At 40.5% G+C, this 22,238-nt stretch overlaps 1 protein-coding gene across 13 annotated transcripts in view; it reads right to left on the bottom strand.

Moving 5' to 3' along the window:
* Positions 1-4,451: 4,451 nt before the first annotated feature.
* MAST4 (microtubule associated serine/threonine kinase family member 4) overlaps positions 4,452-22,238 on the bottom strand; it is a 277,502-nt gene continuing 259,715 nt past the window's right edge. For all 13 annotated transcript variants that reach the window (XM_064405477.1, XM_064405478.1, XM_064405479.1 and 10 more), the window contains 10 exons: positions 19,754-19,876; positions 19,404-19,516; positions 18,627-18,754; positions 18,293-18,525; positions 17,306-17,506; positions 15,809-16,038; positions 14,293-14,415; positions 12,402-12,538; positions 11,583-11,764; positions 4,452-10,726 (listed from right to left, as the gene is read on the bottom strand). In XM_064405477.1, the coding sequence (XP_064261547.1) occupies positions 6,858-10,726; positions 11,583-11,764; positions 12,402-12,538; positions 14,293-14,415; positions 15,809-16,038; positions 17,306-17,506; positions 18,293-18,525; positions 18,627-18,754; positions 19,404-19,516; positions 19,754-19,876 (5,339 nt within the window). In that variant the 3' untranslated portion in view covers positions 4,452-6,857. The remainder of the gene's footprint in view (positions 10,727-11,582; positions 11,765-12,401; positions 12,539-14,292; positions 14,416-15,808; positions 16,039-17,305; positions 17,507-18,292; positions 18,526-18,626; positions 18,755-19,403; positions 19,517-19,753; positions 19,877-22,238) is intronic.

The following is a 22,238-nucleotide window of genomic DNA, read 5'->3' as shown; positions in this document are numbered from 1 at the left end:
AACTGACAGAAGCAGTATGTATCACCTCTGTGATTTTTTAAAAAATATTTCTTTAAAATGCTTTTGATCCTGGGAGAATTCCCAGCCATTGAAATTCTGTCTATCCATCTTTCAGCCTGAGGCAGGCCCAGCTACTGTGCTCTTTTCTAAACTTCACAGTAAGTAAAGACAGAATGATCTTTCACCACAAAACTGTAGATTGTGGGTCTAATCTGTGAGTCCAATACTCTGCTTGCTTGCATAGGGCAAAACCCCTCAATGCTGACACATATGAGCCATTCCTTTGCCAGCCTGGAGTGGACTGCTCCATTTAGCCACAGTCCAGGTGAGAAAACTAGACACTGCAAAGGGGGCAGTGCACTGGACCACCTCATCCCACAGGTGCTCCTGGTGTCAGCAGCTACTCCGTGTTGCTTCTGGCGTGTCTCTGAATTCCCTGGAGTGAATTCAGGGACAACGATCCCTGCTTTACTTGATGTGCAACAGCTAGGCAGGAATAAAGACTTGCTATTTATATAAAGCCAAATTGTTTTCTCTGCTATCCCATGTGAACAAACCCTGAGCTAGGCAGAGTATGTGCATTGGACCACGGATCTAATGAGAGCTTGCCGGGCCTACTCATCTGCCCTGAACCACCATAAAGTCATTTATGTTTACTTAGTACTTCTATAACAGGCTTACCATGATGGGTAGACACCACTTTGCTGGTGGTGTGACCTTCCTGTCTCCTGGAGCATGCTCCACGGGGAGGCTTGCCCAGTACCACTCCTGCTCTGTCAGGCTGGAGCTGTGGCTGCTCTCTGGGATATGGAAGGCCAACTCTCTCTCAACACTTCCCATGCAGGACTCCACACTCCACAGATTCAGCTGCTGTCCAAAGGCATTTCCTCAACATTTTCTTCTCTAACAGGCCGACTAGCTAAAATTTCAAAGATGCCTGCTGGACTAGAAAGTTTTTGCTCATTTCTGATGATAGTGCTGACAAGAGCCCCTGACTGATCTTCTCCAGTAAGAAATACCTCTCACTTGAAAAGGCCCTTTTACTATCTGTTAGCAGATCAGACTCATGCAATATGCATTTTTGCAGCTTTCAGATGCCTTTGCATCACATACATCACTGCCCTACCCCCCAGCTTCTCCTCCTGCTGCCTTCATAGCTGTGTGCTGCCCAAGGGCACGCAGGAGAGGAGTTTGCTGCTCCTCCAGCTGCCTACAAACTCTCCCGGATTGAGCATACCGAAATGTTGCCTCTCTGTATTGCTGGTCCCTGTTCACGTGGCTGCTGAAGTCTCTTCCTGATGCAATGGGCAGGTGCTGTACTCCAGCTGCCCAACATGAAGCTGCATGGGCTGCCTGCCCTTCTGCACGGGCTCAGCTACAGGACAGAACTGTCCCTGAGCAGACCATGCTGCCCAAGCTGAGCACACCCTGACCCAACCCTGGGAGCAAGGCAGGGACATTCCTGAACTCAGCCCAAGGTCCAAGGTGCATTTTCCTCTCACTCTGCAAACCAATTGGTTAAATGAGCAGCCTCCAATATCTTGAAATCCAGCATGACTGCCAGAGTGTGTTCCACCAAAGAAAGACTTGTTTCAGGAAGGTATTAAACAAATACTGACATCAAAAGTGAGCATAACACACTGCAAGGGCACCAAAAAATATTGTTCAAGCATCAGGTAGTAACTGTGGGAGATCCACCTGTAGTAGTGACTGGAGGGAAAACTGCATGGTGTGCTGGAAGGCATTCTGAAATGCTCTTCTGTTTGGAGAGACCACCACAGGATTTAGCCACCACCAGTTTCTGAAATGCTATCCTGTGTCATGGTGTAGACTCAGGTGTACACTTACTGTTAAAACTCAGACATCTGAGAAGGCAAAACGTGTCTCCTGTGCCATATATATTTGCACACAGAGTATTAAGGCTTTCTTTCAATTTATCCCTTGCCCCACACAACTTGTTTTAAATTACTGTATCTTCAGGTGTTCTAATTGTGCTCTTTTCTTTACAGTGTGCTTTACTCTGCTCTATTTGCCTGAAAAAATGCAATTCGTAGGACACTGTACCAACAATGCTGGACAGCAAACTGAACTGAAAATGCTGAAACACACAAACCCTATATACAGGGACTGACTATTCTGAAGGAAAATTTATCTCTGGATGGAATACAGTAAAATGTCCTAGATTATGTATTAATACTGTTAAATTAAAAGATTAATGTTCTGGGATTACTTAGTGAGGATATACATGGAAAGAGGCAATACATTTTTTCTTACAGAATTGTGTACCTAGTCAAGCTCTGATGGAATGCACTCTTTTGGCTTTCAGTCATACCTTTTCTCTCTTCTTTTTTCCAAATATGGCTATGAAGCCAGCACACAGATAGAACAGGAGAATTGTCTGAGGTGAATGGTGCCTAACAAAATTTAGCTCATCATCACCCTAGCTCCTGAAAGTCAGGAAAGTCACAGTACAACTGAAAGTTATACAACATCCCTGAAAGTCACAGTACAATACCACAACACAGAATTTATCACTATTTGCAAAGAGAAAGAACTTGAACACATCTTCATTATTTCATAGACTGGTAAGCACTTAGCCTTTATATCACCAGGACAAACCAAAACTCAGAGTCAAGTTCTTTCCTTAACTGTTCTTAAGCAAGGTCCCTCAGTAAGAAGCAAGTCAATTTTTGAAGGGGCATTTAACTCTGAACAAGATGGTTGAGTGGGCCAATTGTTAATTTCAAAATACGCATCCTGATGTCAATGGGACATTTAAGAACTCTCTCTCTCATTCACTGGTCTTGTCTGTACCTAGAAAAGGAACAGGTCACGTCCCTTCCCAAACAATCTATACTACACCTCCCATATCAAACAAATAAGAACTTGGAATTCTTAGCAGAAGACATTTTTCCCTTCCAAAAATGGACCCTTGGATATCCTCTTCTCTTTCAGAAATGCATTTCTTAGGGCTTGATATGTACCAGAACACAACTACAACTTTACTGTCTTCTTACTCTGCAGTCTTCTCAGTTCCTTCTAATGCTCCCGAATTTTGTCTTTTGAACTATAACCTTTAGCATCACTTCCTCTCCATGGTGGCTGGAACTTCAAGGTCCCTTCCAGCCCAAACCATTCTGTGATTCCTACACTCAGTTCATTCAAATTCATCCTTGGCAGGTACCTGGTAGATTGATCTGGTCAGTTCTAATCACCTGCTATATTACAGATAGTCAATGGAAAGAAAAGCTGTTGCTAAACTCAAGGCAGGCAGTGGGACGCTGGCAGGGGGGCACCTATAGAGGGCACCCATACACCCTCCAATATCTTCCTGTCCTGTGATCGTTTCCTTCTGATCTGCCCTCTCAGTTTTGATCCAATTCAAGCTGGATGTTCCTGAGAAGTCCCGCAAGCTATGCAAAACTACAATAAGGGGTCAAAGAGGTTTAGCAAACAGAGTTCAGTGCTGAAGAAGGGAGCTCATGTTCCATTTCAGACCATGGAAGCATTCCCATCCCATGTAAGGTGAAAAAGTAAAGGTCACAGGCCATGCCAGATATAACAGTGATATCCCATCTCTCCCAATTTCCCCCTTAACACAGACTCCACACAAGACCCCTTTTCTCTGGCCCACAACACTCTGGGGGCTTGCTCTGGGCACACAGGCTTCTGTGCCTCTGCTGGCAGAGACAACTAGGCTGTCCACACCCACAGACAGCACAGCTGGCAGAGCATGAGACAGTCAACCCTCATGTGCCTTGTAATGTGCCTTCCCTCAGTTGCTGGATCCTGCTCTTCTCTCCTCAACCCATCACACCCCATCAGCACACCAGATTTTCAAGACTATCAGACTTCTGGTGGGCTGCAGCAAACTGGAAAAGTTGAGGGCAAACTGCAACTTCCCCTGACCTACATATTTCAAACAGAGAGAAAAGCAGTAAAAGTGATGCTGTAACACTGCTGCACTTAGTTCTGTACAGAGGCAAAATACAGAGAAAACAAGGCAGTAATAAAATGTGAACACAAATTTCCAACTGCTGGGCAGCTCTACAGAGTTAGGAGCAGCAGAAAAGTAAAGAGGTGTGTACTTCAAAAAAGCTGCTCCTATAGTAATAGATGATTATATGTGTTTTGCAAAAAGAATTTAAATGTCACATTACAGGCTACTGTCCATAGAAGCCAGCAGTCAGGCTATGCCATCACACTTACCCATCCAACAGCAGAGCAGAGGATCCAGACACAGCCTGAGATGAGAGACTCAGACTTGCACACCTCCTCTGTCCCCAGACCAAACTGCATTTCATCATGCAAAACCCTCCACCAGCACATGCCTTAAAGGGTGCACAGAGCTGGCCCCAAAAAACACCCAACTGCCAGCCTCTGAGTACAGCAGAGATGTGCCTTACATTACAACACTGAAAGCAGTTCAAGAAAAAATGCTAACACAACAATTTCATGCTGAATTTTTATTTCAATGTTATGCAACTGCATAAGTATAAATAACTGTGTTCAATATATAACAATTATGACATCCATAAGGAGTTTCTCAGAGAAAATAAGACTGCAAACACTTTATTGCACAGACCCTAACGATTTTTTTTCAACTTTTAAATTTTTTTTGTAAGCTGAGAAATCTACTGCAGGAAGTCTACAAAAGAACACATCAGATCTATAATCACATTAAGACTGACCAAGAAAAACACAGGCAGGAGGACCTCTAACAGCTCACTTATAAGGTAAACACCAACAAACAGTTACTACATAAACACAAGCTTATGCACTGTTACACTTCCAAAATGCAAAGAACTTATTTGTCAGAAGTGATAATACAAAATATTCATAAAGGTATACTGTAAACAAAAGCTAGATGGTTTTTAAAAGAAACAAGAGGATAGCTGAAAAAATGCAGATACTGTAAACTAGGAAGTATCTCCCAGAAATGTTGTTTTGAAGTGCATCAGCATTCATTTGTATTAATTGCCAAAGCACAGATGAACTGTAAATGTTGAGACCATTTTATTTTTAAAACTTCTCAAAAATTATTATCCACTTCTTACTACCTCCTTTCTGAATGCATCAAAGGCAGTGTTGATGTTCTAGTGCCACATGTAAAATCAGGAGTTGTTTGTGATACTGGATTTTCCTTACTGGTTTGCTGTAATCCAACTCAACAAATCAGTATAATAAAAGTTTTCAGCAGAGGGTAATTAATTCTGCACACTGTCTGTTGTCACACAAGTCTCCAAGTCAAGATTACACTGTGCTTTTACAAAAAAATTTCTAGCTTTTGAGACAGAAAGACAAACCATAAGCGTTGGTGAAATATGTAGGGGCCTAGCTCTACTGTGGCTACAGAAAACAGAAATAAGCAAAATGACCATTCTATTGATCCCCAATTATTAAAACCCATGCGCCTGCAAGGGTATTTTGTAGTGCTTCTGTACATGTTTCAAATTTTACCTTTCATCCCTCAAAACAAGCTAAATACTCCACACAAAAATGATCAAAGTCTACACGTTCCACTGTATACAAAATTTAAATAAGGCTTAGCAAAAGTAAAAAGACAGTAACATTCTAGCACCAAATAGCTCCAACAAGTTCCTTTGTTAAAAAATGCTTCTTTTATAATTACAGTATTGAATTTTTTTGCATACAAATAAAAAGATTATGTTATGAAATGTATGGAGCTACTCAATGCATTTTAAAATGAATATGAAACCCAGGATTACTTGCTAAAAACAGCAAGTTAGGTCTACAACATAAGGCCCCAGCTATGTATGAAAACGTGTCAGATAGCCTAAACTTTTCTGAGGATATGATGCCGAAGTGTATTTTTTCTTTTTAGCTTACTTGTCATAAAATAGAAAACAGCTACCAGCTGACACTAATTAAACAGACCTATATGCCATAATACGTATTCTCTAAATGTATTAGGAACAGGGATGAACATACTAGTACTACCAGTCATGTGCTTATACTTGAGCCTCACACTGTAAGGGCCTGAATTTAAAAAAGCTCAAGGAACTCGAGAGGATTGCAGCAAAAAAACTAAGCACATGGCATGTGCTTCAAAATTTCAGCCCTGTCTGAGGTGAAAGTCATACAATACACTCCCAACAGACAAGACAAGAACCATCATTTCACCAGAGAACACAACTCTTGCTGGGATGCCCTAATAATTAAGCGGTCTTCCCATAGTTTTAAGGACATCTACTCTATTCAGGCTTTGTGCAGCAGGGAGATGCAGTTACTTCTTGTGTTAGATCTGGTGAAGCAGTCAGCCAAGTACAGTACTATCAAAATCAGATTATTAAAAATACATGTAAAAACTCACAATAGGTCACTGTATTATTCTGTACTAGTATTTTTTAGCCTCTATCTAGGTTAATTAATTAATAAAAATGTGGCCTGTTTTGTTTTTTTTCCCCAGTCAGACCAATGCTTGTGCATGTCCATGCCAGCTCTGAATTTTAGTAATTTGGTTTCATATTCGAGTATGGCAAATACGTGGCAAAGCAACTATCTTAAAAAGGGAAAGAGTAAACAACGCAACCAGCAGCAAAGTATATATGCTACATTCAAACCCCAAACACATTGCTAAGTATTTACAGAAGAAGTATTTTCAACAGCTCTAGGCTGTAAAGGTATTTTTGTACAAATACTATGTGGTAACAGTTTTACCGGTTACAATTGGAAAGGCATTTTGAAAAAAAGTCCTCTCTTTACATATCCCCTTGTATTGTTTCTTCAGTGACATGAAAGCTTTGCCGCACAAAGACACGACACAGTGCTGGTTTAAAGGCAGTACAACATATTGAAATTGTTTCAGCTAGTGTTGAATACACACTTGCCAGGTCTTAACACATTTTTTTGTGAGCACTGCTCCGTGAAACTTCCTTTCCTCGACGCTGCCGAGCTGAGTCTTTGTCATCTGAAAGTGCGTTAGGGCGGTCAGGTGTGGCTGCTGACCTAGGTAAATCTTTACCTACATTCTGTTTTCTTGAAGCAGACTGCTGAGTCAGAACAGTATCTTTTCCCTTTACATCCACAGTGTTAACGAAAAGAGGCTTTTCTTGATTTCCAGGTTTCCCCCCAAGGTTTGAAGCAGGGTGGTGGACTTCTGCTACAATAGCGGCACTGTGCAAGGCCATCAGTGAAACACTCTTAGTCATTTCTGCCTTACTGCTCCCTGTAGAAGACGTGCTTTTCTTACTTAGTTCCTTGCAAGTTGCAGGAAGCTCTGATGAGCCTGGTTTAACCTTTGCTGAAGATGCCTCACGTTTGGCTGAAACAGATACGTCCTGTCTACATTCAGAGAAATTGGATGAACAAGGCAGTGGCTTTCCCAGTGTTGCAGCCACACGACAAGAACTTTGCCCACTGGCAGCCGGCAGATGTTTTATTGCAGTCTGCTTGTTTGCATCCTCTGGCTGTTTCTGATTAACTTGTCCCTTTCCTTTTATGTCTTGAGAGATTTTGCTAGTTGCAGTTGCCTTTTCTGCTCCTTTCCCTCTGACATCACAGGTTGTGAGACAAAGGGTAGGCTCCACTTTCCCACTGTCAAGCTGAACATAAAGTGCATCTGTGCATATTTTTCCTTCAGGTCTTCTGTCTGCAGCGATCATCTCATTACTAGGACTTCTCTCTGCCTCTTTGTTCAGTGAGAGACAGTCTTTCACAGTGGAAAACTTTGGAGCAGTGGTTTGTTTTTCACTGAAACGAAGCTGCTTTTGATCAGCAGATTCCCCCAAGCCTGCTGCTTCTTGCCTCTGCATCTGCTTAGAACTCTCTGGACTGGTTGGTACTGGGCCCACAGCAGAGGATTTGGGTTTGGTGTCAGGGGCTGTGCTGCTCATTTGGAGGGTGGTGACTGAGCCATGGTCCAAGCCCACAGGCCTTTCAGCCTGCACATGTTCAGTGTTCATTCTTCTTGAAGAGCCTGGAGCAGAAGAAAGGTGATCCAGGACGCTTTTACTGGCATGCTTTCCATCCTTCTGGGAGCTGGTAGACAACTGAGTAACAATTTCTTTTTCTTTTATGGCTGGAGCACTTGGTTTTTGTGACAATGTCTGTTTATCGAAGGACTTAGACTTGGAGGAACTTGTATCAGAGGCTGGCCTGGGTTTATTAGTGCTGTTTTCCACACAGATGGCAGCAGGCTTCAAGTGTTCTTGAATGCCTGCATGAACTTCTATAGTGCTGTGCCTGCTTATTGCCTCTTTCACAGCAGGGGAGCCTGAAGTGTTAAGGTGCTGCCGAGGAACTTGGCTGGACTGCTCTCTCTCATTAGTTTGAAGCCTCATATCGGTGAGTGATTTCTGATCTTTCTTTCCCATGTCTTTTGCACTGTCCTTCTGCACAGAGGAAACTGGTGCAGACTTCTCAATTTTATGATCACAATCTCTTGAGGGCTGCACGGGCCATTTGGATGGAAGAGCATCACTCTTTGCCTCTGTGACAACTTTCCTAGACTCAGCTTTCTGCTTGCTTATTTCCCTTTCCACAAAACTTTTAGAAATACTGCTGTCATCTTTGCCTAGTTGTTTCAGTGATTCTCTGCCATCCTTAGGTTGTGCCTTGGAGTCAGATGACTGCGTTTTTCCTTGCATCTCAGGTGGAATGGCAAAATCAGCAGATTTTTTTTCACTGCTCTTGGAGCAGGTTGTTATCAGGACGTCTGAGACAGAAACCTTCAGAGATGACTCCCTGATCACTTCCACCTTTGCAGGGATAGGCTCACAACCTCTCTGGGACACTGGCTGTTTGACAGGCAACTCTTTCTGTATTTGTTTCTCTTTTCCTACAACTTTTTCAGGAGTGATTTGGCAAGCAAAAGGTTTGGAATATGTTTGAGTAGTTTTTAAACTCTGACTTTGAGTAACACAAGACTTTACCTCCACTGAATGGTCCTTTTGTTTTGAAGGGGAGGTATCTTTCTTCTGAACAGCTTCAACAACAGAAGTACTGCCTTTAGTGGCCGGACTAGAAACCTTTTTCTCTGTCACTGCTTCTGTAGCCACAGAGATGAGTGGTGGATTTGGACAACTCTTGCCTACTTGTAGAACCTGAGGCTCTGCTATGTTAACTTTGCCAGATTTTGGGCAGCTTAACAACTGCTCTTTCTGAGAGACCATTTCTGCCTTCCCACCACTCCCCTGTGGCACTGGGGGTTTAGGAGATCCCCCATCACTGCTGGTGCTCTGTCCTTCTGGCAGCACACACAAAGGCAGCTCAGTCTTCGAAGCCTGTGGCCCAGATAGTAACGCAATGTCTAGTGTGCCTTCTATTGGCTTCAGACAGGAAACAGACCTCCCATCAAGCTTATATTCTGAAGGACTTTTTCTGACAGGAGCTTCAGAAGAAATAAGGGCTGGTTTTTCCACGCTCATGTCTGCTCGGCCACTCAAGGTCTTGAGAGGAACAAAAGAAACTGAGTTCATCTGAGTAGCATGTGCACTGCCAATAAATGCTCTACCATCTGCAACTGCACTGGAGTCCTGCTGTATGTTTACAGGCCTGCCTGTATTAAGTTGAAGGCATTCATGAACATTAGATGTCATCTTAGGTTTTAGCACTGGACAGACACTGTCATCTTTCTCTTCAATAGACATTTTCTTTCTGAGATAATCAATATTTGCAAGTTTACCATCTAATCTTTCGAATTTGACAAATTCTTTTGTTGGTAAAATTTTATCTGTGTTTTCTCCCTTTCCATTAAGTATCTTATCAGATGACTGAGGTAGCACATCTTGCAGGGTACATGAAGGGGAAATTCTTTTGCAGTCATAAGAAATATGACTGAGATCATTAGGGGGAGGCCCATGACACATCTGTCCATCTAAAGCAACACCATCATTTGATCTCAAGTTTGCATTCTTTTGAAGGGTGTCTTTGAGTATGCCACCAGCTGACTGGGTCTCCACAGCAACAATTTTTGCTTCAAACTGGTTTGATCTTTCTAATACCTTCTGGAATGCTTTTTTGTCTCTTTCTTCCAGTCTTAAGGTATTGGGATTTTCTGGTTCGCTGCTAGGTTCATGTATAGCAGTATTTGCTTTTTCAGCAAAATCTTGCTTTTTCATAACTACCTTAACCTTCAGCTTCTCTCTGTCTAGCTCATCAATAGATTCTTGTCTACCTAGTTTTCGGGAGATGGGTCGTTTCAAGCAGCCCTGCTCTGCAGGCCTGACTCGTGTGAGTGATGGCACGTCACAAACATTCTCCTCCAAGCTCTGAAGAGTTACTTCTCTTTGAGACAATTCTCTATTCACTTCCTCCTGGGTCACTTCCAGACTGTGTTTTCGTGAACATAAGTGTTTTTTATCACTGCCATAAGAGGGTGCAAGTTTCTCTTCAGACTGGACTCTCTTCAACAGTGGAGATCTTGGTGGCTCTGCACTCTTTGGCCTGACAATATGCCTCACAATAGTTGGAGGCGAGTGCATTTTGCTAGGAAAAGACTGAGCTATTTTTGTACTTCCAATCGAATGTCCCAGCAATGGTGATGGAGATCGCTGAGGAGATGTTGGCTGGGGTGTTGGAGAAGGTGTCCGTGCAAGAGGAGAAAGGGGAATGCTGCCAGCTGATTTGCGCCTTCCTGATCTGTATCTCTGCCCACCAAGTTTTGGGCCCAAGCCATGAAGAGTGCTGGGTCTTATGTGCCCTGAACCAGCTGGAGAATTGGGAGCACTGGAACTAGGGGAGCTACTCTGGGAAGAGTTAGTACCTACAAAAAGAACAAAAAACCAAGCAAACAAACAAAACAAACATAAGATTAGAACGACTTTTCGATCTTGCCTAAATGTTCAGTGAGAAACAGAACAAAAGCCCTCTGCTGTCTCCCATTACAGTGTTCCAAAATCTGGAAGGTTTCAAGTGGAAAAGGTTTTAGGCTGCAAAACCTGTATCATTCCAACTACATAAGCTGTTTCTCCCTTTCTCTCTCTTCCATCATCCCCTTCAAGTTATCTCTTGCTTTTACTTAAATAGAATAACTAATGCTTTCTGACACTTCAAAGCAATGATCAAGGGTTTCCAGATAATTTACCTTTGCCAAGGGATTGTACAATAGCAGTCAATTCCAGTACACACTACAATTGTGACAGAAGTTAAAGAAGAAAAAAGGGGCAGGGTTTTAGGAGTCAGAGGGATGCATATTTTTGCACTCAGCTAATCTTTTCAGCAATAAATCTGCATTCATGAGTGCCATCCTCGTTCCATTATGTAGCAACTTTTATCTTGGTTTCACTCTTTATCATGTAGCCTCTCTCAGGCAAAATTCTCTTTTTTGCTGCAAATTGGGACTTTTTATTACCCAACTTTCAGCCAGTGGACTGAGATTTAAACACTAGGACAAACTTAAGAGACAACTGCTTTTTAGGTGCTTCTGTATCATAAAATCATCTTTTGTTTTGCATCAGGAATATCTTTCCTTTTTCCAGACAGAAAACAGTTGTTCTATGATTATGCTTGTTAGAGCTGACTGCTCTTAGGAGAGTATATCTGAGAGATCTGTGGGGGCTCACAAAATGTACAATACTCTTCCAGTTATTTTCCTCTGCTCTCCACTGCTTCACACTCACCTGATGGAAAATCAGGAGTGGAACGGTAGCTTGGGGTAGGAGACCTAGGAGATAAGCTGTGGGTTGGAGACCCAGGCAAGCTCTCCCCTGAAGAAAGTGATCGGTTCAGGCAGGAAAAGCTTCTGCTTGTATGAAGAAGAGGTGAGGGTTGCTTTGCCAGCTTTTTAAAGAGAGATCTCCTCCTTGTGTGAGAAAAACACAACATTAATCGTAAGTTAAGATGCACAGAAGATACTATTACCACAGGCAAAATTCTTGCAAGCTGACACTATGAGAATAGTAAAGCTATCTTTACACAAAAGCAAACCACACTGCAGACTGGAAAGTTTAGAAAACATCCTGATTCGCAAACAGGTGGGATAGATACTGTAACTAATTTTATTCATACTAAAATTTACTATATTTCAGAAGAACATCTGTCTCCTTATGAATATAAATCATTATTTTCTAAATTTAGCAACCTATCAAAACTAAAGAAATATCTATAATGTTCTAGCAACATATTTATAAAATACACATGAACATATCATATTAAAAATGCTGATAAGCACTAGCACTAAAAATGTTAATTAAACAAGTGCAAAATGATATAAATAAGCCAAATTAAGGTACAACCTCAGTTATTTACTATTTTTAGAGGTTATTTAAGCAGATCTAGCTAAGGCAAAACAAGATTTGGAAGGCCACAATCTTGGAAAGAAGGGAGAAATACAAAAGATGAGAAAAAACTGTATTAAGTTCATATTTTAAATTTATTGTTATGTGCAGACACACACACACAAAGAAATGCCTTCACTGTGAAAGCAAAGGACTACTCACCTCTCTAAACTCTCCTTCTTCTTGGTCTTCTTGCTGCGCCTAACCATTCGGCTCCTGTAGCTGTTCCGCCTGGCAGGTCCTGTCTTGATGGAAGTGTTTTCAAAAGGAGTTGTCATTACTGAGACTTTGTTGCCACTCTGCCAAAATAAAAGAAGACACTTTAAGTGTGAGTAATACGAGTAACACAAAACAACTTTGCCTTATACTGAATCAACACCATACATGCAAATGCAATGAGAATCAACTCCAGAACAAGAGGAGTTTCTGCAGGGAACTCTACGCAGACATTGCCATGCATAGCTGGTAAATGAGGCCTGGGTAGTTCTCAAACTGCCATATTTCCCAACTTCATCCATTCAAGCTCCAAGACAAGGAGCAATTCCAATAATTGTAGCTAGACAGGAGGACACCAAGGATTAACCAAGACTGAAGCAGATGCTTCTACAGAAAAACCCGATTTTCCCACAAAGAACAGCTGTATACTGCATAGTGGTCCACTCACATCTCAAGACACCAACTGTTACAATGACAAAACAGGGAAGAAAAATGAAATCTTCATTGTCAATCCCAAAACACATTTTTATCTTGTTCAAAATGGTTAACAAGTATAATTAACCTAAGCTTTTTAGCGCTGATTGCACAAAGAGATGACTCAAAAAAAAGGTATTTCCTACTAATTTTATGTTTTAAAATTCTGTAGTTCCTACTACAGCACTGTATGCCCCTACAGTGAACTTCCTTCCAAAGAAATTGCAACAACCCAAATCATGACATGACATTTATGAACCCAACAAATCAAGTTATGGGTTAAAAATGATCTCTTGTTTTGTGTTTACTCTTTCAAGTAGTGAGAAGGGTTGTCATGTTTCCTTTTCTGTATCAGACCAATACAATAGTTGCTGACTGTCTGAAGTCACAGAATTTTCTCTTACATATTTCTTTCAAAACTGGAAAACTTGGAAGTTCCTCCTGGTTTCAGAAAAATAAAGACTGAAGAAAAGTGTATTTTTCATCTTTCTTTAGCTTCTTATATTTTCCCATCACCTCACTGCTCTCCAGTGCTTTTGCTGGACTTCTTTTATAACTGACTACTTACTTTGAGCTCTGCACATAACACCATAAATTGTTAATAATATAGGAAGAAAATATACAGCTGTCTAAAGTAATTCTGACCTACATTAGCTTACACTGAAAAGATTACATGAAAAATGAGATGTGATGACGTACAGAGAAAATAAAAGTTGTGGTTTTTTTTTTTGTTTGGTGGTTTGTTCATTTCCATGGAAAAATTGTGCCTTTCTAATAGGACAGACTTCAGAAAACTACACAAGAGAAAAATGGGACAGATTATTTATGAAAGTCCGCTGCAAGATGAGAATTTAATTAACCAAAAAAGCTCTGTCAGACATGCCTGCCATGAGACAAAAACGTTTTAGGCCCTAATACAAAAGGCAACCTCCTCTATAGCAGGCAAGCAAATATTTAATATTCCTTTTTTCCACTTTTCCTCACTGATTTCAATTCTAAAGAAGAAAAATGAGAAGTATCATCACTGTCAAAAGTCTGAATTATTCTGAGGAAGATGCAGACATTAGATAACATGCTTGAAAAGGGCAGTTTTTTTGAGAGACAGAGACATCTCCTTGTGTCATTGCCTCGAGTTTACTTCAGCTATCTCTGCAACAGTGCCAGTCTATGGCAGAGAAACTAAAATCATAGCACAATATATCAAAGTCATTGGCCCTTCTCCAGATCTGTGGCAATAACAGCTTAGAGTTCATACTTCTAAGAACAATAAAATCTAATAAGTAATCTCAAGAGAACAAACATAGCCCCACCATTGTTGGTGAAAACAGCAATCACTTTAGTATCCCAGCGGTCCAAGAGTTACCTTTAACAACAATTCAATGACTTCTGTATGAACAAGACCATGCACTGGCTCTCCATTGATATGAGTAATCAGGTCTCCAGCTTTTAAACCTGCCTGGTAAGCTGCACCTCCTTCTTCCACATTCTGAAAAAGAGAGAGGAAAACAATACACACAAAATGAACCCCGAACCAGTTGGCAATGAAGAAACTTACAGATACTAAGTTATGTAAAGCAAGAAAAGAAGAAAAATACATTCAGCGCTTTCACCATTCCCTATTTACTCCAACTTTATATTAGTATCCCCTACTTACTCAAACTTTATACTAGTATCCCCTACTTACTCCAACTTTCTATGGGGTCTGGAATGGTATCAAAGCTCACTGAAACACTGCTGGTTGCTATGCAAACAGAGCTAAACAAGAAACATGATTCTTTAAAAAAACCCCAAGATTTAACTTCTACTGCAATGTGCCACTTTTCCCCTTCCTTTCACTGCTGTGATGTTACCCAAGTGGCAAGAAATAATTTTTTAAAATTTATTCCATTATCCACCAAATGTGCCCAGTTCTCCAGATTCAATGTTCTTGATGGATTAATAGGTCTAAGGGGTAAACAATATAAATAAAAAATGAATAATACACTACTACATCAGCACTGCTACTTCAAAATCTACAATACATATTTAAAAGTAAGCAGTGTAAAAAACTTGAAGCCTTTGGTAAATTTGTGATAGTTTTTTAAGGGTAGTTGAAATAATTTATATACACATACTATTTATGTATGTGTAATTTATACAATATATAAAATTGTAACTTGTTACCAACATAAATTATTTTAAAAAATGCATATATATGTACCTAAGTATATAATTATTTTACAGTTAAGGAGGCTGACAACCAAAGAACTGCTTTAGCCTCTCTCCCACTGTGTAGCGAAGAGAGTAGGAAAAATACATGATTTATTCAAGGCAGTCAGTCTTCTTCCTGTGCCATACAAACCTCCAAAGTATTCACAATTCCAAACAATCTGCACATTTCTACACAGCAGAAAATCAGTGCTTGAGATCAGCTTATGTGTGTCTTGTAAAATAGTTCTGACTTCATTAATCCCTTAACTGATGCAGTTTAATAAACTCCACCTATTTTTCAACAATTTCTCTTTACAATCTCCTACATTTGCAGATCCTGACCCTAATCAAAGAGGGTCTGCACCAAGCCCTTGGTTTTCTAAGACATAATACTCTGAACTCAAGACACTATTTTTCCAAACTGACAAACTTGCCAAAAGTTAAGTGAAGTTGCAGAAGTTCAACACCATATGTAGGTAATCCTTCTGCCAAAGATGGCTTGTTGTGTTCCCTACAAGTAACGCTGCTCTTGTGTACACGCAGAATTTCATTCTAAGGAAAACTGCTTGGCATCATTGTAATTTGCACAGTAATTGTCACCAAAGAGATACCACAGGTGTAAAAAAGTGAATCCATGCTTGCAGTATTCTGTGGCCACGTATCAAGCAAGAAAACATGCATTATCTTACCCAAACAATATGGTGCACAGTGTAGATATCGCTGTCACCCACGTAAACCCGGATTGCTCGGATGGTAAAGCCATACTTTTTCCCTGAACTGTGTATTACAATTGGCTGATGAGGACTTGCAGCAGCAATTGATGAATCACGGCTGGGAGACGAATCTCGGGATGATGAAAGGTCAGATGACAGGGAATGAGGAGACATAGGACTTCCCAAAGGAGAAACACCAAACACATCTGGAAAAAAAAATCTGCCTATTACACTCTGAGTACACACAAATTTTGTTTGGCCTAATGATATCTTTGTATTAAAATATGTCATTATCTTTGTCTAAACAACTGCTCCTCCTCCTCACCTGGTGTGCATATTAGTGAATGAGAATATTAGAGAGTATCTAATATTAATATCTAATATTACATATTAGAACTTAATTATTTTCCTTGGAGTGTAAACTGTATTGTTTAATGCAAGGGTTAATTTGCTATATATAGACTGCTTTTACCTTTCGCACAGGAAACACACTCATTGCTAACTTTGCAAGAATTATTCTCAGCCTTTTCCTAGCAAACACTGATGAAAAGAAAATCAGAGTAGGGTAGCAAATATTATTATGAATTCACCCAGAATCATTCCCCAAGTAATCCAGCAATGCTTAACAAATTGCTAGCTATTTTCTTCATTTCAGTTATATGTAAAAACAAATAAAGAAAACTCCAATTAAATTCCAGTATCTACTGGGTACCTACGGCAGTAACTCAATGTTTGTAAGAAGGCTCCATTGCTATATTCTGCTACATCATGTAAAGACCACAAGAGTTTTTCACAACAATACCAATTTCAACTTCATTTTACTTTACTGTTTTGAATGCACTATGTGCTCATGCTTGTGTAAACGTGAATACAATTGCAGCAGTTTGGACCTCAGTTCTGAACAAGAAGAAAGCAAAGTACCAATCCCTCATATGAAAACACTCAGTATTACTGTTACATGTCCATTTACAATATTATTTCTAGCTCCAAACTCCAAACTGAGCACTTGATCTAAGCCAGAGTAGTACAAGTAGGAGGCTACATGCTATTTGTACTTCTGTGACAGTGCTCTCCTGTTTATCAGCTTTTCTTATGGGGGATGAGAGAGAACTAGTCATGTGCTGCTTTAACAAAAACATCTGTTTTTGTGAGCTAGTTAAAACTTAATCTACAGCCCTACTGTCACATGGACCAAGGACTGAAGCTGCATCCTGCCATGCATGCTCAAGATCAAACAAGGTAATCACCATTAAGTGGAATTTTGCCTGTCAGAGAAGGGCCCTCAGCTGTAGTGTGAGCACTATGACTTGCTGACAAGATTGCACTGACTAGTCATGCAAGTGAACAACAAGAGAAACAAAAAACAGTGATGCAGAATCAATTCTGGACTATACAGAATCTTGCATTTGCATCATAAGCCTTCATAGCATTGCATAAATCATTAACATTTCAACTAAAAGTATTTATCTCTACCTCCTGGGATCATGAGGGACAAAGCACTTGCAGAAAGGGACTTTGTGACTTTTCCAGAGATCTTCTTTTTCTCCGTGCTTTCCAATCGCTGTCGAGCCATGTGAGATGCAACTTCACCAGTTGGCTTTGAGGAGTTCTCTGTACTGTCCACACTCTCACTTCTTCCATTTATTTGATCTAAGTGTTCTGAGAAACTGCCAACTGTACAAAGAAGAAGGGATAAAGACATTGAGGGAAAACTGAATATTACTTTTGCTTATGGACCACAGAAAAAATAAATTAATCTCAAGTGTAACTTGTTGTGTGTAAGACAAGGATCACACAGTTCCAGTTATCACACAGCTGCTGTGTTACTGCCAACACCATCACACAAGACATGAGGGATAGCAAGCAAGACTTGGGATACAGCACAATCAACATAAAGGTTTTAGACAGGAAGGAGATGGATGACTCTGAGGAAATTTTTTTCTCCAGGAAGAGAAAGGAGGGAGGGGGAGGAAAATGTGGACTACATGGGAAATCAAGAGCTTGGGAATAGAAGGGTGTATCTTGAAAAAACTCAGTGAGGTACAGAAGACAAGTGAGCTGAAAACTTGTAGATGTGTAGATATGAAACTAAGGCCCTGGGGTCTACCGAAATGCAACAAGTATTTGAGCAGGGAGACTATGCTCAAAATTAATTAAGTAGAGAATAGTTCGCAACACTGCCTCCTAGATTTGTAATCACCAAAGTGACTTCCACAAGTCAAAGAAAATCCTCTCAGTTCTGAAAGGTGTACATCATAGTGAAGTCTTAATTAAAAACACACAATGTGTAGTACAGAGTGTTAGACCTGATCTGCTCCCAAACCAGACCCCTGTTGGGATAGGTGTTTTTGAAAGCACTTCTGAAATGCATCACTTCTAAATCTATGGATGCTACTGCCACAAGAAGGTGGTCTGCAACTGCTTGTAGTATCATCAGTCAAGACACCCACTGTGAATTACCTGACAGTGTGGAGCTGCTGATTGTACTTGCTGGAGTGGTTACTTCAGGTTCGTCTTGCACTATTTCATCGCTCACAAATGCAGACTTTTCCTGCTCCTCCCGGGGTCCCCGTGAGCTGGTGGAATCATCCTGTTCTCCTTCAGCTGATACAGACAATTTTGGAAGCAAACCAGAACTGCGTTGCTGCCGGCTACTGTCAGTCTCTGATGAAATGGATGTAGATATTTGCTGTCTGCATAAAAAATAAGCAAACTCTCATTCAGTTAATAAATGAGGAGGCCTGCTATCTGGCAAGCAGGATGTAGATGACTTGCTGTACATCCTTCTACTTACATTTCAGAATATTCTGAACTCCAGCTTAAAGATTCCACAGAAGGCAATGCTACACTTTTTGTTTTGTCTCCTGCATCTTCCTTTTCTTCACCTTGAATTTGAGTGACTCGATCTATACTACTAAAAACCTATTAAGGAAAAAAAAACCCACAAAAAATTGACTATCACTGACACATTTGATATTTTAAAAAGAGATATGCAGGATCTATAGTTCTATTATTTTAAATGCTTATATAGTATTTCAGACTGCAAACTTCAAATTTCTTGAACCTTTTCCAATTTCCAACACTTTGTGTTTTCAAAATCCTTTCTTGGCTCCTCATGTATAGGTATACAAATACAGTCTCTTCTCATTACGTATTTATCAGTTTTCTCCACATTTCAAAGTGCGAACCAAGACAGTAAAGCCTACAAGATACCCAGGACAAACTGGAGCAACATGAAAACTATGTATAAAGAAACCAATGCAAAGAACACATATTAGCATTTAACAGAATGCTTCCTTGACACTTTCTGTTATGCTATGATGAGTCTTCCACAGAAAATACTACCATATTTATATAATTTTCCATTAGTATCTTAAAGATTCAAAAAGTAACTTTTCTACACAATCTTCCCATATTGATTTAATGGTATGCATTGTATTCTTGCTCTATTTCAGTTAACTTCATAGTTTCTTGAGAAGCCAAGGCCCTATATATCTCCTCTATATTTAACATTTCCAAGATTTGCAAAAGTAGAACAATACATATTAAGATTACAGAAATTTTTACTTACTTTCGAAAATCTGTTTGAACATGAAGAGAACTGTCTTATCTCTAAATTAAAATCTTCATCATTGGTATCATCTTCTTCCTCAGTTTCCATATGGTGGTATTTTTCAGAACGAGCTACAGACAAGGGTAATAAAATATCTGAATTTATCGGGAAGAATGGATACCATGTTTTAATATTAAATAAAAATCTAATTTTATTCTTAAGATTATTTTTGCTGTGTCAGTTCACTGGTGAAACTGCAAACTGCCAGTAATTCTAATAAAGGAGATTTTAAAAGCAGTAAGCAAGAGTCAAAAACAGTGATTAAGCAAGGCATTCATCACTTTCTTTTGATACCATAAAACACCTACTGTCAAAATAACTTGTGTCATCTTCAGACTCCAACTGTGGAATAAATTCTGCTTTCTGCCTCAGAAGACTATTCCAGTCAAGGCTCCTGAAGAACTGATGCTGCTTTACTTCATATGCACCACCTGGAGGAGCCAGAGGAAAACACTGAGCAAACTGTACCAAATCCTCTGAACTAAACCCCCAGACAACAAGGCAAATAGTCATGGAAAGGTATAGTCATCACTGTACACATGAATATCTACTACCCTTCCCATTAGAAATTGTAAACCTGTCAGAAATAGTTCCTGCCCCTGTTTTCTTGTGGCCATTTCTTTTAACAGTTTACTGCTTTATCATCTCCCCCTTTTAAGATTTTTGTTTTTCCAGATGCACTAATCTGTTAGCTATGCATTAGTCAGAATTATCATATGTAGTTCTACAAATATAAATATGTGCATTAGGTGAGTTAGTACAAGTTATAAAGTAATGCAGAATGATTCTTAATAGTTGCTCAATATAAATACTATTGCTGACTTAAGAGATCCTTTCAGTGTTTTCGACAGCAACACACAATTCCATAGGACATACCCTATCATTTCTCTTATTTATTACTGCCTGCTCATTTAATGTGCATTAAATGATTACACTAGTTTAAAGTTAGAAAACTACACAATGAACACAATGAAAGAACACAATGAAATACTGAAAATTTTGCCCTGGGAAGATGGAAGATGATATCATTAATAAACATACATCTAATTCTAAAACCTGAAAAAGTAACCTGCAGCAGCAAGACCTGCTGCCAGCTTGTTTTGGGTTTATGTCACATGGTTTTGCCAGTAGGGAGGCTACAGGGGTGGCTTCTGTGAGAAGCTGCCGTCCTCTATAGCCAACACAGCCACTGCCAGCTGGCTCCAAGATGGATCCACTGTCAGCCCATCAGCATTATCTTGGATAATGTATTAAAGAAGGGGTAAGACTGCTGCACAACAGCAGCCAGAAGACAAGCGTGAGAACAGGTGAGAAGAACAACTCTGCACACATCAAAGTCAGTGCAGAAGGAGCTCCAGGCACTGGACCTTTGATTCCCCTGCAGCCAGGGTGCAGACCACGGCAAGGCAGCTGCACCCATGGAGGACCAGAGATCCACCTGCAGGCCATGGAGGACCCATGGTGGAGCAAGGTGGATCCCTGAAGTAGACTACAATCCCATGCAAAAGCCTGTGCTGGAGCAGTGCCCTGGTAGGACCTGTGGCAGGAGGAGCCCAAGGTGGAGCGTGGTTGCTGGCAGATCTTGGGATCCACCCATGCTGGAGCACTCTGTCCCTGCAGACTGCACCCTGTGGGAGGGACCCACACTGGAACAGGGGAATAGTGTGGGGAGGAAGGAGCGGCAGGGGCGGAATGTGATGCACTGACCACTGCCCCCATTTCCTGTCCTCCCACGCTGCTTGGAGGGAGGAAGTAAAGCAGTAGTGTTAATTGGTGATAAATTAAACTAACTTCCTTGAGTTTCAGTATGCTTTGCCCATGAGGGCAAAGCACCTTATCTCAACCCACGAGCCTTTGGCGTATTTTCTCCTCCCGTCCAGCTGAGATGGGGGGGGACGACTTGGTGGGTACCTCCTGGTGAGCTAGGGTCTAACTCAGCACATTGATACAGCATATATACTTCTCTATGTCAAGGCTATGGAGGTAAAAATAGAAATCTCCAGGACCGGTTTCTAAGTCAGTGTTAGGATTTCTAGACTGGGTTCTTTGTTCATACTGCACCAGGGAAAAATTTAAAGAAACCAAACCTTCCCAAAGCAGACCAAAATCGCAGCTCATCATAAGTCACTAGTTAAGCAGTGAGTATTTCTCTGAGCACAGTAATGGGATATTACATCAGAATTGTAAAATTCTTGATTGGTATCAGACACTTCAAGCCCAAAGTCTTTTTACTGCTGTTTTCCTTCTTCAAAGTAAGTATAGTATCCATCTCTCTTCTTTCAACCTGCTTTTGCCACTCAGGCCTCCTGAACAAGTAAACAACTATGATTTTCACAAAGTGTTATGCAGCTTGCTAATACATATTAAACAGACAGGACTGTAATTTGAAATGCATGGTGGAGGCTGGCATAAACCTCCACTGGTATTTTTCAGTGCCTATGTGGGACCTGTCCCACTGCAGCCTCCATTTCTGTGAGCTAACTCTAGTACTTAAAGATCCTACAACTTTGTTGTGCTTTCTGAACCTCGTGCTTCAAAGAAATAGCTGTTTTATTTCTTTCTCCAGACTGCCAACTGTTAAGAGAGACCAGAGGCTTTAAAGATGTCAGTTCCTAACTGAGCACCACAGATGCTTCATATTGTGGCACTGCCCATTTAGTATTTAAGGCAGCCTCATCTCACACCATTCACCTTCTCCACCAACTGTATAACAACAGACACAGAATTTGCAATACACTCCTGATCTAGCCTCTCACATGGCAACAGTTTTCAATTAACACTGTATTTACCAGG

The sequence above is a fragment of the Passer domesticus genome, chromosome Z (assembly GCF_036417665.1).
Source record: "Passer domesticus isolate bPasDom1 chromosome Z, bPasDom1.hap1, whole genome shotgun sequence".
NCBI lineage: Eukaryota > Metazoa > Chordata > Aves > Passeriformes > Passeridae > Passer > Passer domesticus.
The sequence above is the reverse complement of the archived record's forward strand: the minus strand, read 5'-3'. Positions and strand labels throughout refer to the sequence as shown.